Source organism: Panthera uncia (genome assembly GCF_023721935.1).
Source record: "Panthera uncia isolate 11264 chromosome A1 unlocalized genomic scaffold, Puncia_PCG_1.0 HiC_scaffold_17, whole genome shotgun sequence".
Taxonomy (NCBI): Eukaryota; Metazoa; Chordata; class Mammalia; order Carnivora; family Felidae; genus Panthera; species Panthera uncia.
Window position 1 is genome coordinate 120,267,282 of NW_026057577.1, and position 16,997 is coordinate 120,284,278.

General features: G+C 42.7%; 1 protein-coding gene across 1 annotated transcript in view; it reads left to right on the forward strand.

The window, feature by feature from the left end:
• Nucleotides 1–16,997, forward strand: part of MROH2B (maestro heat like repeat family member 2B) — a 79,087-nt gene that overhangs the window by 61,036 nt on the left and 1,054 nt on the right. The window contains exons 27-38 of the mRNA XM_049648916.1: nt 1,251–1,348; nt 3,955–4,107; nt 6,248–6,405; nt 6,916–7,042; nt 7,640–7,827; nt 9,144–9,284; nt 9,594–9,708; nt 10,342–10,488; nt 10,730–10,912; nt 14,601–14,756; nt 15,096–15,230; nt 15,891–15,993. Coding sequence (XP_049504873.1) covers nt 1,251–1,348; nt 3,955–4,107; nt 6,248–6,405; nt 6,916–7,042; nt 7,640–7,827; nt 9,144–9,284; nt 9,594–9,708; nt 10,342–10,488; nt 10,730–10,912; nt 14,601–14,756; nt 15,096–15,230; nt 15,891–15,993 — 1,704 coding nt within the window. The remainder of the gene's footprint in view (nt 1–1,250; nt 1,349–3,954; nt 4,108–6,247; nt 6,406–6,915; nt 7,043–7,639; nt 7,828–9,143; nt 9,285–9,593; nt 9,709–10,341; nt 10,489–10,729; nt 10,913–14,600; nt 14,757–15,095; nt 15,231–15,890; nt 15,994–16,997) is intronic.

Sequence of the window (16,997 nt, forward strand, 5' to 3'; positions counted from 1 at the left end):
GGGAAGATAATTCACTAAGGATATATGCTTGTACCAAGCCACAAAATAAAAAATGAGTTAAGGAGGTAAGAACTAAGAGGCCATCCCAGGAAGAGAAGAAACGTACCAGAGAGGAACCTCGTAGGAAGATAGGAATTTCAACTCTATTATTGTTCTACCTATTCTTCCTTTAGGGTACTTTATTTTCCTGAAACATGCAAAATTCAGGTTCTCAAGTACTCTTTGTTAATTAAAAAAAATCCCATACTTCATTATTTACTTTAACTCTTTTCCTCAATGGATTGAATAAGCATGGCAGAGAGAGGGAATATGATTATGAAACACCCGTTGAATACAAGTAACAAGTGTGATGCTAAATTAAATACCCATTTAATAATCAGTTTTGAGATGAAGAGACCTGAAGTTAAGAAACATAGCCATCCACCGTGCGCCTGGATGGCTCAGTTGGCTAAGTATATGACTCTTGATTTCGGCTCAGGTTATGATCTCATGGTTCATGGGATCAAGCCCCACATTGGGCTCTGCACTGACAGTGGGGAGCCTGCTTGGGATTCTCTCTCCCTCGCTTTCTGCCCCTCTCATTCTCTCTCTCTCTCTCTCCAAAAATAAATAAACTTCAAAAAAAGAAAGAAATGTACCCATTCCAGCAAGTAGTGGAGCTGGGCTGTGAGCTCAGGTCTGTCTGACTCCAAAGTCCATGTGTGTTCTGTTGGGCTGGGATGCCCGCCACAAAATGGTTTAGGTGGTAGTTTCCACAATTACTATACATTCAAACAACAAGCAGAAAATCGTTACTGCTTAGGTCTGGGTTTATAAATTGATTCCAACAATCATTTACAGAGTTGCTGATGTTTTTATTGCAATAGTTACCTTTCCATTTTCCCCAAAGTGGCTCACTGCAAAATGGAACCTCAACAAAGAGAACAGCATAGCAGAGTAGTCAGAGCCTAGGCACCAATGTCAGACAGACCAGGGTTCAAATTCTGACTCTGCTATTTTTAGTCACTAGATAACCATGGCCAAATGACTTTATACCTTTCTGTCTCATCTTTCTCATCTGCAAAAACAGGAGTGTCTACCTCAGATGATGTTTATGAGTAATAGATGAGATCATTGTATGCAGAGTATTTAGCATGGTACTAAATCACCTGTACGTGTTTGCTTTTACGCCTGCCCTTTCAATATGGCCAACCTCTTCAACCCCATCAGGTCTTTAAACTCTTGCATATGTCCCCCCTTGTGGATTTTAGGCATTCACCCAGAGGTGGAAAGACTGCAGGATTTGCAGGAAGGGCTGCAGTGTGATGATGTACAGGTCCAGATCAAGATTTCTTCTAAAATAGCAAAGGTAATAGATATGGAGGACTGGCCAAGGGATGTAAAGATAGTTCTGGGTTGATTTCCAAATGAGTAAGCTGTGTATGCCCCACCACCAAGGAGAGCAGTGGTCTAGCCATTCTCTTAGGCTATCATGCATTAACCCTGGGTGCATGTGCCCTGTCAACACCTGCTGCTTATATTTCATTCTCTGAGAAATATTGTGAACCAAGATTCTTCAGGGTAAGGGAGGCAGTGGAGTGGAGTAGAAGAAACAAGAGCTTTGGAGTCTATTGAACGCATTCTGTGTGCACTGCTTGAAACCCATTCTCTTCATCTTAAAAAGAAATGCATAACCTACCTCTCAGAGTTGTTCTGAGAATTGGTCAATGAATTCATTCATTTATTTAATCATTTATGCATTTGCCTACTATGTTCTGTGCACCTATCATATGCCAGACTTTGTTCTAGGCTCTAAGAATAGAAAAAGACAAAATGCCTGCCCTGGATGACCTTGTATCCTGGTGGATGGAGTCAGCCAAATAAATATGTCAGGTAGTGATAATTGAGAAAAATATAGTCAAGTAAGGGAATAGAGAGTAAGGGAGGGGCGATTTCTTAGAAAAGGCCACTGTGAAGGGGAGACCATGAAGACTGAGGGAAAAGAACATTCCAGGCAGAGGAGAAAGCAAGTACAGAGGCCCTGAGGTAGAGAAATAAGGAGGTAGTGAGATCCAAGAGATAGCTCAGGAATGATTCAATTGCCTTCCAGGTCTTGTTAAAGACTTTGACTTTTTTTTTTAGTTTATTTACTTATTTTGAGAGAGATAGAGACAGCACAAGTTGGGGAGGGGCAGAGAAAGAGAGAGGGAGACAGAGAAACTCAAGCAGACTCTGCACTGACAATGCAGACGTGGGGCTCAAACTCACGAACCTTGAGATCATGACCTGAGCCAAAACCAAGAGTCAGATGCTTAACCGACTGAGCCACCCAGATGCTCCAAAGACTTTGACTTTTACTCCAGTTGGAAATAAAAGCCAGCACAGGGTTTTGAGCATAAGTTGAAGCACTATGTCCAATTGTGCCAGATATGAGATGCACAAGGGCTCTTCATGTGAGGCAGCATCATTCCTAATGTAAACATTGTAGATATTTATGTATTTTAAGGTAGTTATCCACAGATGGCAGTAAAAGTTCCAACAAAATCAGTCATTATGTCCATATATTTACAGAGAGAAGTGAACTGTCTTGAGGACAGGTGTCTTTTCCTAATTTGCACAAGCCCTGTATGGGCTAGGTGTGTTCCTGCAAGAAGGAACATGATCAGACTTCTATTTCAGAGGGTCATCTGGCTGCTGTGTTCACACTACAATACAGGCCAGCAGGAGTGAAATTAATGAGGTCAGTTTGGAGGAAACTACAAGGAGGTGGCTTGGACTAAAGTGACAGCAGCAGAAACAACAAGAAAGTGTCCAGAATAAGGGAGAGAGGCCAGTTGAGGGGCACGGAGGAAACATAGGTCAAATGCCTAAGAAAGTGTCTGATGCATGATAAGTACCCAAAAACATGAGTTCCCCTCCTTCCTTTCTTGCTAAACCATCATCCATACCAATATGAGGAAAAAACAGATAACCATTGAGCTTGGAGCCCAAGCAGGTATTTGGTGTTACATAGAACAGATGCGGCAGTCTGGTCCCTTGATCTTGGAACAAAAATGACTCAGAAACTGGTTGAGACATGCAACTATTCATGAAAAGGGACTCATTTCCTTTCAAGAACATTACTATTAAATATCAATCATCAGGTCACTTAATGCAGAGGGAAGTCAGTTGTAAATAGTAATGTTTTCATACCTACAAACTCATAATCACAACCATCTTGCTTGGTTAAAGCCCCAGACAATGTTCCTGGAATTCATTCAAACTGCTAACTTTTCACCTGCCAGCCTGCATTTTCATTAGGACTCATGCACGCATGCATATGTGTTCACACACACACACACACACACACACAAACACACACACGCACACGCACACTCATACTCACACACTGCTATCACCCATTCTGTATAGTTCTTGTACTTAGAGACCAAATTGCAAAGTTTTTATTTTCTAGAACTTTTGACTACTCTTAATTTTGAAACATGAAAGAGTAAAAGACAGGGATCATAACAATTCATACTTTTATGGAAACTGTGAGACACCTGTTATTCAGCATGGCACTTAGTACCTGGTGATAGACTTTCCTAAATTCCCAAGCCTTAGCTATTCTTTGGCATACCCCAGACATATTTCTGTGATATATGAAATGTATGCTGAAGTAATTTATATCATATAAATTGTTATACAAAATTTATACATTATTTTTCCCTTGTGGAGTACACTATAAGTTTGGAGAAGAAATTGCCTCAGGAGGCTTGGGATTCAATAAATATAAAATGATAAAAGGACAACTGTAGGAAAAGTTTACCTAGAGGTTGTAGGGTATTGTCTCTATCTGTTTTAGTAGTTTCTATAGTTCCAATCATGTGCTGTTTGGAAATTCCAGTGGTTTCCAATATCTTAAAACAAACAGTAGCAGCATGTTGCATGAAGTGAGGTGATTGATAACATGAATCTTTCTGGGTACATTCTCAGATCGTCAGTAAACTCATCCCAAATGAAGAAATTCTAATGTTCCTGGAGGAAACCCTGGATGGTCTGGAGACCCTTAACCCCACCTGTACAAAGGCCTGTGGCATATGGATGGTTGCTGCCCTGAAGGAGCAGGGAGCTGCGTTGGAAGAACAGGTGAACTGACAGCCAGTTTGACCATCGAGCAGAATTCTAACACTTCTGAAATGCCAAGTTGATTGCTACTTCCCAGTTTGTCCTCTGTTGGGAAATAAGCAAGAGCATGCATAGCCTCGGGAGGCCTCAGCAGAGACCCAACTTGTGTATTAACAACCAGGCTCATGTTGTCTCAGCCTGTCTCAATTGCCTCGCTAGTCTGTGATCAAAAAGTCTTTCCCAACTGTCACTCTTTGGCCAGAGACAGCAGCTCTCTACCAAGGGCATTTGGATTCGGGAAAACTGGACTGTTAGATCTATAAGGATGAGGGTGACTGTGTGGATCACCTTTGGGATGACCACTGAGGATCAGTAGAGTTTCTAATTCCACTGCCTCTCTTCAGGCTTCTCTTCCACACACCTTGGGGTTTGTTTTCTGGTAAGGAAGGTGTCATTGAAGAACTGATTGAGGGAAAGTCCTTAGTCCTTACTCCCAGCTGGAGAGTTAGGCAGAGTGAAAAGGATTTGAGCTCAGGAAGCTTGGTTAAGAGCTCCAAATGGGGATGCTCTAGCCTTTCTCTTGAGGTTGGAAACAAAATTCAGGCAATTCAAAGATTAATAAGGAGGAAGAAAATCTTTAACTCAATGAAGGCACCTCCTATAGGTGAAAGAAGTTATGGTCCCCATGTCCCGGGTCAACCACCCTAAATTAAAGAATTCTCCAAAGTATGACCTTTAGAAATTATTTCTGTGCTAATTACTCTCCAATCAGTTTTTTAAAAAATTTCCTGAGTGTGTACTATGTGGCAGGCATTATACTGGACATGGGAAGATCAAAGGTTCATAAATTTGGAATGTTGTTGTATTTGTGTGTTTGGCATTAAAAGGGAGCAATAGGGACCTAAATCCTCCCCTAATGGGACTCTGTGGTAATCATGTTTGCCAGATATTTATGTTTAAAGAATTTTAATTCAGAGTTAATGTCATGTTTAACCTAAAAATATCTATCCAAAATAAACAAGAGAAATATCTACTAGAAGCAAAGCTACTAGCAGATAGATATGCCCTTCTCCATGTCAAAAATCCAAATGTATAATATCATTTCCTGCTGCCCACAGATTCACATCCAAATTTGGAAGGTGACCTTCAGTGTTCTCTAGGATCTGGCTTCATCTTTTCTGTCAAGTTATCTTCTCTTATCACCCTCATTTTCTCTGTGTTCCAAACTGGACCATTCTCTTGTTCCAGAAATGTTTGCCATATTTGCTTGGGGCCCATGCTCTCATGCTAGTTTTTTTTTATATATATATATATATATTTTTTTTTTTAGAGAAGTTTTAGGCTCACAGCAAAATTGGGCATAGAGCCCTGTACCTCCTCTCCCCACACACATGTATCCTCCCTTACCATCAACATCCTACAACATGGTGGTACATTTGTTACAATCGATGAACCTACATCAACACATTATTATCACTCAAAGTCCACAGTTTCCCTTAAAGTTAACTGTTGGTATTGACAAACGTATAATTGCACATATCCACCATTGCAGTAACATACAGAATACTTCCACTGCTCTAAAAATCTTTTGTGCTTCATCCATTATCATGCTTTTTTATTTTACATCTTTATCTATATTCTTCTTTGGGATGAGGATGACTTTCCCCACCATCCCCACCTTGCCTTTTGAAATTTCTATATATCCTTCAAGACCCACATCAGGTGTCCCTCCAAAGTGACCTCAGTTACTTCTGGGTTCCCTCACAATCTTGTGAACCTCTTGTGTACATTTGTCATATACTGCCTGGTGCACAGGCCTTTGGATATATGGCTGGTATTCTTTCTTAGAACATTCATTCCTTTTGAGAAAGGGCTACATCGTATTCCTCTTTGGTAAATCCCCCACAATGCCTAGCACAACACTTGGCATAATGCAGTCTTTCACTAAATATTTGCTACATTGACTTAGGAATAAATACCCAATATACCTACAATCCTCGTGAGTAAGAGATAGGCCATGCATAGAATTAACTAGTGTTTCTAACATGATTATATAATTCATCAACTACCCATGATTAATATGCTGACTATATGTGTCCTAAGCCATATAGTAGAGGGAAAATGGCAATTTAATGTTTGATTTGGACTTTTTTTTTTTTAGCTGTTGGAGATCTTGAACATGATTTACTATCACATGCCAGTCCTCAGACAAAAGGAAGAAAGTTTTCAGTTTATGCTGGAAGCCATCTCTCAGATAGCCAGCTTTCACATGGATGCAGTTGTTGCTAACCTTTTACAGAAGCCTCTGCCCTTTGACAGGTAGATTCTAACGGAGCTCATTCCTTCTCCCAGGAAATGCTAATCCGCACTGAGGAAGAATTTGTGGTTTGAGAGAAAGAGAGTAAAAAGAAAGGTTGAGAACATCTCACCTAAATAATAAGTTCAAAAATGGTGTTTGAATCATAAATAATGTTTTTCCAAGTGTTTTTCATATACATATCCTCCTAATATGATAAGATTTCTTTTTTAAAAAAATACATCATAGGAATAAGTGAATATTAGAAAATGAGTATTTCTCTTCTTTCTGGTTGCCTTGAATTTCACCTATGTGAGAGGTTTGTGCCTTAAAGGACATTAACAAACCTCAGTAACCCAAGTCCAGAATGCTGGACTGTTAAATAACACATCCTTATCATCTCCTGGCATGTTAGCATCGCCATCTGTCCTTGAAATTTTGATTAGTCATAATGTGGTTTTAGAGGGGAACAGATGAAAAAGCTCATATTCCAAAGAGTTGTTTCTTATCAGCTTCCTGGCTTACCACCCTAGGGACACAAAGACATTGTGGAAGGCTCTGGCTGAGAACACAGCCTCCAGTGGTAAGCTCTTGAGAGCCTTAACAGACAAACTTGAGAATGAATTAGAAGATGACGTAGCTGGGCTGGAGGCGATTTCAGTGAGTTGGACAACCCATCGCATACCTGGAATTGTGTCCCACTCCATGGTCTGTCCCCACCTGAACCTTGGTGATGTAGCATTAATCATACTTCTTCCCCTCTTATACCCTGATTTTAAATCGGCTCCAGTTAATTGGAGTTAGTTGGACAAATATGGCAGCAGTTTTGTCTGTGGCTGATCACTTTTAGAAGCAAATTTCTCATCATCCCAAAGAAAATCTGTGGGTCCGTATTTACAAATTAGTCTTAAGATATCCAAAGCACCCCTTTGCAAGACCTCAATGCTGGAAAAGATTTCATTTCACCTGACTGGTGCCCCCTAGAGTTTGGAGTTGCCGAACATAGTCCTGAGAGAGAAACACAGTATGAGCTGAGAAGTTTCCAAACAAATACACCCTCTTTTCTGGCATTTTTTTGTGTTTTGTTTTGTTTTGTTTTGTTTCGTTTCGTTTCGTTTCGTTTCGTTTCGTTTTGAGTATGAGTGCGGTCAACTTGGAAAGCAATCCTTTGGGGAGAAAACAACTTTAAGGTCAGACCAGGGAGATGTCCTTGGAGGAAAGGAGCCTGTTTGACCACGAAGTCCTTTCTCCCCTCAGGTGGCCTGTGCTATGTATGAAGTGGTATCGGCAGGCACCCCTGTCACAAGCTTGTACCCAGAGGTGTTCACTCTTCTCCTGAAGTTGGCCAGCTGCACACTGGGCCAGAAAATGCCCACTTCCACCTTCAGCCGCAGGCGGCGGGTGATGCCACAGGGAGAACGGCAGCAGACCGCAGACCCCTGCAGGTAAATGGCCAGGCCAGAGGGCCTGCCAGAGCTGTCTGGACCCCAGACTCTAGAGGAGGGGCTCTGTTAGTCAACGCCTATGCCTCCTGGCGTGGCCTCAATTACCCATGAGGCAACGAGTCTCCACACTGCCCTTGAGCCCTGTTACTCTTCCTCCCTGAGCAGTACCCAGTACAGTTGCCCAGAATGGTCACATAACAACGAATAGCAGCTCTGTTTGCTTCCATAGAGAGCCTGTTCTGCTCCATTTGTTTTCTCTCAGTGAGACCCTTCAAAGAAAGCTGGAATTCTGGGATAGTCAATGCCACCAAGGAAAGAAGAAAAATAGAAATAAATACCATATTTTATTAAATTTAAGATATCACCAATTGAAGGAAGCAAAATTATTTTGTGCACTATTGAAAAAGAAAGAAAGAATCCTGATTAAGCCATGAATCAATGCTTTGTTATACTTTAAATTTTTTACTATGTATTTATTCAAAGAGCTCTTTGAGAATTATTAGCTGCACATTTTGATCCTACATCACAATGCTCTGTTTCTGTGCCCTTTTGCATAACTTTTCATTCCAATGTCAAATCCACCTTAGTTTTTTTTTTTTAATTTTTTTTTTCACATTTATTCATTCTGAGGGACAGAGTGTGAGTGGGGGGGGGGTAGAGAGAGAGGGAGACACAGAATCCAAAGCAGGCTCCAGGCTCTGAGCTGTCAGCACAGAGCCCGACACAGGGCTCAGACTCACAGACTGTGAGATCATGACCTGAGCTGAAGTCAGACGCTTAACAGACTGAGCTACCCAGGCACCCCTCAAATCCACTTTGTAAAGACATTTTAAACAACGGTTAGACCCAACACATGTAGTTCCAATAACACAATGTTACCAACATGACAACAGTATAAACAACCATGCCTAAATCCATGCATGTTCGTGTGCACGCACTGGTAATAACAACTACACCACAACCACTGTCTGGCCAACTGTCATAACACGCTATCCATTGCAAGCCGCATCCTGCTTCTGAAGGGCTGTTTCAGAATCAGTGAAATATAGTATTTGGCACTTTCCATCTTTAGGGCTTTATTTTCTCATGAGAGGTTAACAAAATTTTGTGGCATTATTTACTGGTCCAAATCACCTCAGTGTCCCCTTTGGCCCCAAAACTGAAGTGTGAGATCAGGCTGTCTGGTGTTTTTCCTCACACAACATCCATTCATCCAGGGTGAAGCAGCCTTGTGGGGAACAGAAAGAGTGAACTTGGGATTCACAACTCCCTGTATGGGGTTGACTTACTTTTGTGGTGCCCACTGTCTCCTTCAGGCTCTCAGTCACAACTCTGAAGTGTGTGCAAGCCCAAGCCATGAAAGAGGGCCTTGCCAAGGAATCTGATGAGGGGGACAACCTATGGACCCTTCTCAGCAGCCCCAGTACCCACCATGTAGGAGTATGTGCACTGTCCAGGTAATGTGTGGACATTTAAGAACTGGATACAAAGGAGAAAAATTAAAAACAGAGTAAAAACTGCCATGTAGGCAACTTTACTGGAAGCAATGGACTCACCCAGGATCTGTAGTCCAGGAGAAAAAATAGGGAAGAAAGAGCAAAGGCAGATGGGAAGGGATGGTGGGAAGAGCCCAAATCCTTAGTGCTCTTTCATGGAACATTCCTTTTTAGATCATTTATTTCCCTGAGAGAGAAATAGACTAAAATCTCCTCCATTGTTTAGAAAGAAAAAAGTCTCTGCTACAATCGGCGCCTTGCATTTTCTAGGAGCATGGCGCTGTGGCAACATGGAGTCATACTAGACATCATGGAGCAACTGTTTGCATCTCTCACCTCCTCCTCGGAGAACTACCGGATAACCGGCACAGCTTTCTTCTCTGAGGCAAGAGAGAACAGTCATGTCACTGCCCAGCAGGCTCTCTGGGTCCCCTTGGGGGCATTTCTCTTAGGGTCAGCAGTTCAGTGGGAGCTGGAACCCCAGAAGAGGGCCCTTCAGGAGAGCTTTGGTAGTACAGAGATTCAGCCGCCGCCAGAAATACAGTACCTGAGAAGGGAACGAGAGAGGAAAAAGAACTCACCCAAACCTCTTCCTTCGCTCCAGTCTGCCGGAACCAACCTCCCAGGACAGAGAAGGGTGGATGATAGATATGACAGGGACAAAACAAAAAGTAACCAAGAACTATATTATTGTCCCCTCACACCCTGCCATAAAGGTTGCCCCAGACAACCCGGAGAAAGAACATTGCCAGTAACTCCCGTTTTCCTGTTTTTCCATTTAGATTAGAGACATCCTACTTAACTGGGTAGTGTGGTTCTCATCACCATGTAACCTTGGCCTGTGGGCTGCTCAAATAGAGAGATTCATTTCTGCCACACTTGCTGATTCACCTGAGGGCTTTCTCCCCTGCTCCAAGAGCAGCCGGGTGCTAGTCTTTAACTGTAGTTATGATGCACTTATCATTCTCCTGAAGAGAGGCCACTCCTTTAACTAAAGGGGTGAAGTGGTTGTTTTCAGCTCATGAAGGAGCCGATCCTTTGGAAGCATGGGAATCTACGGGAAGTGCTGATCCTGATGGATCAGAGTGCCTGGGACTCCAACGCCATTTTGAGGCAAATGGCCATCCGAGGGCTTGGTAATACAACTTCTGGAGCCCCTCACAAGGTAAAGGGAGTTGGGGTAGGTGCGGGGGACACTTAATCAGAGTTTAAAATAACTATTTACTAACCCACACCTCGTGCTTGTATAGCAATTAAGTAAAAATCCAAAAGAAATTGCTACAGTGGTATCTCTCGAGTTGAAGTATGTGACCCTAACAGAATTCCAGTTTCCTTGGGAGTCTCCTACCCTATTCTAGATGCACAGAGAACAATTTTCAAGATTATGAGACCTTATTTCCAAATAGGTGAAGAAGCATAAGCAGATAATACTGGAATCTATCATCAGAGGCCTATATCACCTGGCCCGCACCGAGGTTGTCTGTGAAAGCTTGAAGGCTCTAAAAAAGATCCTGGAGCTGCTCACAGACCGGGATGTGAGCTTCTACTTCAAAGAAATAGTGCTGCAAACTAGAACCTTCTTTGAAGACGTAAGTGAGTCTGTTCAGAATTCTGCCCTCCCAGGAGCGAGTGAACAGAAAGAGATTCAGGTGGTGCTGGTAGCAGGCGATGCTGGTGTCCCATCCATATTCCTTGGCCTTCCCCTGTGGTCACCCGCACACAGGTCACCTGCACAGAGGTCACTTGTACAGTTCTTATGCAGGCTGCTGGCTTCTTGCCTCTCTCTCAGCCTGAGGGTACTCTCTGCCCTGGGAATCAGGATTGCTCTGAGCAAGGTGGGCCAGACAAATGAGAACAATCAGGAAATAAACAATAAGAAACAAAAGTTTGCAAATAAATTTCCCAGCTTCCTCACCCATCACATGGATTGAGCTCCACTTGCCCATAATGGCAATACCCTCACGTATATTCCCTTTCACAGCTTTCCTCTCTGTCCTGTGTCATTCCCAAAAATTACCGCAGAACTCAACACAGAACAAGGGCCCCAGTGAAGACCTTGTCATCTCCAACACTCTTTTCCACATCAAGATTCAAAGGTTCAAAATGCTTGTGTGGTTCACTTCATCGAGCAGTCAGTATAAACTATAGCCGGTGGGCCAAATCCCGCCCCGAGCATCTTTTCATAAATTAGGTTTTATTCGGAGCACAGCCACGCTCACCGGTTACATATTGTCTACGGTTGCTTTCACACTTCATCTGCAGAGTTGATTAGCTGTTACAGAAACCATATGGCCCCCAAAGTCTAAATTAGTTACTGTCTGGCCCTTTACAGAAAGAACTTGCCAACCCCCAATCTAGTCAATAGCCTAGAAATAAATTTCAAAAAAGATCAGTTGGTGACCCTAGAACAGAGGAAAGTCATTTTCCTTTATACCTTCCAGAAAACTAGATTTTATTATTATTTTTGGCTTATTCACCGTCATCAGTGTAAAATCTCTTTCACCTCCAACTTATATCTGTTTTTTATAATCGAAAACTGTTTCCTCATGTTTGTTGTCAGAGGAGATGGAAAACTGCTGGTTTCCTCCTCTTAAACATTAAGCTTGATTAAATTACCTTTCTACCTTCTAGTCTCCAGACTGAAAAGTCTTCATTTCCTTCATTATTCATAATAAACCTAATTTTTCAGCTCCTTAAATATTTTACAAGCCAGTGACTGTGTTGTATCTCTAGATGTGGCCTGCAGAGTATTGAATACAACCTGAAGAAAAATTACCTCTCAGGTCTAATTTTTTTATTTATCCACTCCAATTTTTTTTTTTTTAACTCTTGCCCTTTCCTCCTGACTCTTTGACAATCCGTTAACTGTATAGACTTCTGGATTTTAGTCTGTAATATATACCCACAGTCAATAATTCTCCAGTTTTGTATTTTTTAGTTTCCTTTGACAGCAGCTTTCTGCTTGTTTCCAGCTACCTTCTCCAATGTTATCAACATTACTTTTTAATTCTCATCTTGTCCTCAAAACTGCTTTCTTGGCTCCCACTCAATGCTGTATCTTCCAATGATGTATCTTCTGTAAAATAACAAAGATGTTCTTTTCTCTTTTTTTTTCCATTACACAGATCATTGATGACAATTTTTGACAACAAAGAGCTGAAACAACCCCTTCAGGGCCCCCACCTGTTTGTTAGGTTCCCCAGGCTGTTGTTGGTCCAGTGATGATAATTCTCTTGGATCTGAGCCTCCAATAATCACCTATGAGTTTTGTGGTCAACATAATGTTTCTCAGTCTTATGCAAAAGAAAAAAAAAAACAACTAAAGTCTTGCTGGTTGTTAGGTTAGCACTTTCTCATCCTTAATAGGTATTAATTCCATCATATTTGTATAAAAATGAAGTTTGATAAAACTTAGGTCTTAGTAATGCCATGCTATTTTTTTCTCTGGCAATGCTCTCTTCTCACAAATAAATTTAACTATACTTTATGATACCTCGCCCCTGCAGTTTTAATCTATATATTAAGCATACAATTCTATAATTTCCAAACTTCTTTCCCCCCTCTGTTTCTTTCAATATTTAAGCACTTTCTTGGAATTCTTAAAACATGGTGACACTTCAGTGAAGGGGCAGGACGGAAAATATGGCTGCCATGCCATGCTCCAGTCCCTGCTTGCGCCCATCCCCGTCCCTGAGCAGCCACCTTGCTCTCTATGACTCCATTCTCTCAACTCGAAACAAGGACACTAAACTCTAGGATCTTTCCCAGCACCTACAACAGGTTCATTGCTTCTTTTCTGCTTTTTCATCATCCAATTGGTTGATCATTCCTTAACCTATCATTAGGTCCTATTATTTGATTTGGGAAAATTTTAAAGATTTTGCAAAAAGTAAATACCTTTCTGGGTATTTTGTTATTGATTTGCTTTCTTTTTTCTAAAGAGAGACCTTTTAGGGAGCATAGCTGGTTCAGTCAGGAGAGCATGCAACTCTTGATCTCAGGGATATAAATTCAAGCCCATGTTAAGTGTGGAGATTACTTGAAAATAAAACCTTTAGGGGCGCCTGGGTGGCCCAGTCAGTAAAGCGTCCAATTCTTGATTAGGTCATGATCTCACAGTTTGTGAGTTTGAGCCCCGCATCGAGCTGTCATTGCAGAGCCTGCTTGGGATTCTCTGTCTCCCTCTCTCTCTGCCCCTCCCCAACCCTCTCTCTCCCCCTCTCTCTCTCAGAATAAATAAACTTAAAAAAAATTTTTTTTCTAGTACATTGAAATTTCTACTTCTTTTTCCATTATATAAGGTCACGTCTCATGTAATCATTTAACTTTTCTGGCCTTGTCCCAACCAGCCGTCTTTCTTTTTTCTGGAAGATCTTTATCAACTTCCTTTTTTCTGTCATTTTTGCTTCTGTGCCCACTTCTGATACATTCCATCTTGCCACCAAAATTAATACTTCTCTATCTTCTCCCCCTCATATTCGTGGGGATGCTTTTCAAAAGTTGGCCCTTGTTTATCGCTAATCCAAAATATAATATTCTGCTACTCAGAACGACTTTTTCCTTCATCACTCTGCCTTTATATGGGTATCTTAAACTACTTTTCTGGACCCGGGAGGAAAAAAAAGAACCTCCAGAAAATCCATCAGTGTTTGTTAGAGCTGTGAACAGTATCAGCAAGGTTTGGGGGATGATAGAAGACCATCTTTCTCCACCACCTCACCCTTTGGTTCTTAAAATCATTGTCTAACCGTCCTGGACAACAAGCAAGGAAGTTCCAGAACTTCTTATAAGCAAGGGTAGGGCTAAGCACTATTTGTTTATTCTCTGTCTCTGAGACCAAGGGTCTTCCGAGTTGCCTTTCATCACATTGGAAAGTATTTGGGACCTTGGCGAAGAGCCTCAGGCCTTGGGCAATTTAGATTTGAAGCCCCATAAGTCTAGGCTAGTGGTGCAGTCGGGCTAATTTGCATAAAATACATAAGCAGGAACCCTCCCTGGCCTGTTTACCGTCCCTGTGGTCATGTTTCCCCAGTAGCTACTCAACTGACAGAAACCAAGTCCCAGACCCATGGTCATTTAAACTCGTGGAGTGTGAGTGCAGAGCTTCTGCAAAAGAAAGAGTGTTCTTGGCACACATGAGGGCAGTGACTGGAGCGCACCAGTGCCCGGGGCACAGCCTCCCTCTGCTGAAGTGGGACAGGGCAGGGTGGGGGGTGGACACAGGCCGGGAATAGCCTGTGATGGGGACTCACCCATGACATGCATCTGTCGTCACAGGAGCAGGATGATGTGAGACTGACTGCCATCTTCTTATTTGAGAATCTGGCATCCCTAACAGGAAGAAGGTGGAAGATTTTTTTTGCGGAAGAAATAAAAAAGAGCATGATTTCATTCCTTCTCCACCTCTGGGATCCCAATCCCAAGATTGGAGCTGTAAGTGGTGCTTGCACAGACACCCGCACCTCCACCCCACCCCTTCGACCCCCCACCCCTTGGCCAGAAGTGCCAGGAGAGCTGGTCTAGCTGGACCAGAAGCCAGATCTGAGGCCACCACTCCCAACTAGACCTGAAAACTGCTTCTCCAGCCCTAGGTTCTTTCTTGCCCTCTCAGATTGTTCTTCCATCCTTGAATCTGGGAAGGTGCCAGCATAGATCGTAAGCCCCTCACATTGCAGGCATCCACTGCCACTCTCCCAGCCCTAGGCAGCACCCCACTCTTCCAGAAGACAATCCAGTATTCTGGACTGTGACTCAAAGAACTCTGTTTCTTAGGCTTGCCGTGATGTCCTGATCATCTGCATCCCTTTTCTGGGCCTTCAGGAACTCTATGGGGTGTTAGATCATCTCCTCGATGGTCAGGATCTACCAAGGGCCAGAGATTTCTACCGGCAACTCTGTGTGAAACTGGTGAGCATGCAGTAAATGCTGCCTGCAAAGCCATAGCCAAGAGTCCAGGCAAATCCCAGACAAGCAAACAACACAGCAAGGATCTCTGGTCAGAGTCAGAACTGTCTTGGAGGGACAGCAATGATTCTTGGTGTCCTGCCACATTACTCTCTGCTCTTTTCCAAGTCCTGACTGGGATCTGTTCTTCAAGATTCCTGAAACCCATCTGTTGATTAGTCCCAAAAGCCCTAGGACTTTTCTTTTTTATAAGTTTATTTATTTATTTTGAGAGAGAGAGAGAGAGAGAGAGAGAGAGAGAGAATGCCTGTGGGAGGGGCAGAGAGAGAAAGAGAGAGAGAATCCCAAGTAGACTCTGTATGGGCAACATGGAGCCTGATGCAGGGCTCAAACTTATGAACCATGAGATCACGACCTGAGCAGAAATCAAGAGTTGGATGCTTAACTGACTGAGCCACACAGGTGCTCCTACCCCACCCCCCCCCCTGTACTTTTCTGATTAAATTCAGGTTTGAAATGGCCAGAAGACATCTTCCAGTAAAATAATGGCTCTGTGAGTGTTCACTGGTCTTTAGATTTCCCTTTGCAGGACCTACAGAGTGCCAAATTTCACACAGAGTCACTTTCCCTCTTTGTCCTCTTTGTAAAATACATCTCTTTTAGGCAAAGAGAAACCAGGAAATCCTGTGGATCCTACACACACACTCTTTCACCTTCTTCAGCAGCAACTGGGAGATGATCCGGAGTGCTGCTGTCAAACTCACAGGTGAGGGCACATCTGCACTCCCTACTCAGTTATGTTGCTCCTTCCCATCCACTTTTGCTTTGACTGGAAGCTACTCTAGCATGAACACAAGTATGACTGGTGTGACCAAAAAAGAAATGCCAGAAAGGAATTCATTTTACCTCTTGGAACATCTTCCCTCAAAGGAACCAACTTGTTCTCTTTTGCAAACATCTTCTGACTTCCCAACACCTCCTCTCCTCCTACTAGACCCTCCTCCCTACTGGGCCCTCATGCTTCTCTGGTTCCAAGTCATCACTCTTTCTTTTGCCTGAGTCTTTGCTCCCAGCCGGCTGCCACTGCCTAAATGGTTTCCTTTGCCTTGTCCCTTAACATAAGCCATGGTAAACCTTTTAAGCTCAGTTGAAGCTGAGAGTTTTAGCAGCAACATGATACAAGTGGAAAGTGTGTGGGTCAAGAGGCCAGCAGACCTTGGCTCTGCTCTGTGATGCTGGACAATTCACTTAAATTCTCTGGGTTGCCTCTTTGTCTGATCTATAAAATAAAAGGAAGGTAAGTGAATCCCTCAGGATCCTTCTATCATGAAATTCTAAAATTTATCATGAAGCCAGTTCCAACTAATCCAGCCCACTGTGAATGGGCCACCTGTAAGACCGAGTTAAAACATAAGGATTCCTTATTGGATCATGTATATGATCCCTCCAGCTACACTGTAAACTTTTTGAAGACAGGGATCATATCTGACACACGTTAAAACTCTGACAACAACCGGCATGCCCTGCGAGGACACCGCGTGATCTTTCCCAAATGCACATTGGCCGAGGGACCACTTCCACACATGACACTTAACACCCAATAGACATTAGCCCAGCATCATTCTGGGGGCACAAAGGGAGTCATAGAGTTTGCTCATTCACTAGCCAGACCATTTAACTTCTGACCAGGAGCAGAGCCTAACCTGACCAGTTTTTCATGGCCTCTTCCTCTATAATGAAATTAGCACCTGTTTCTCCTGTTGATTTTAG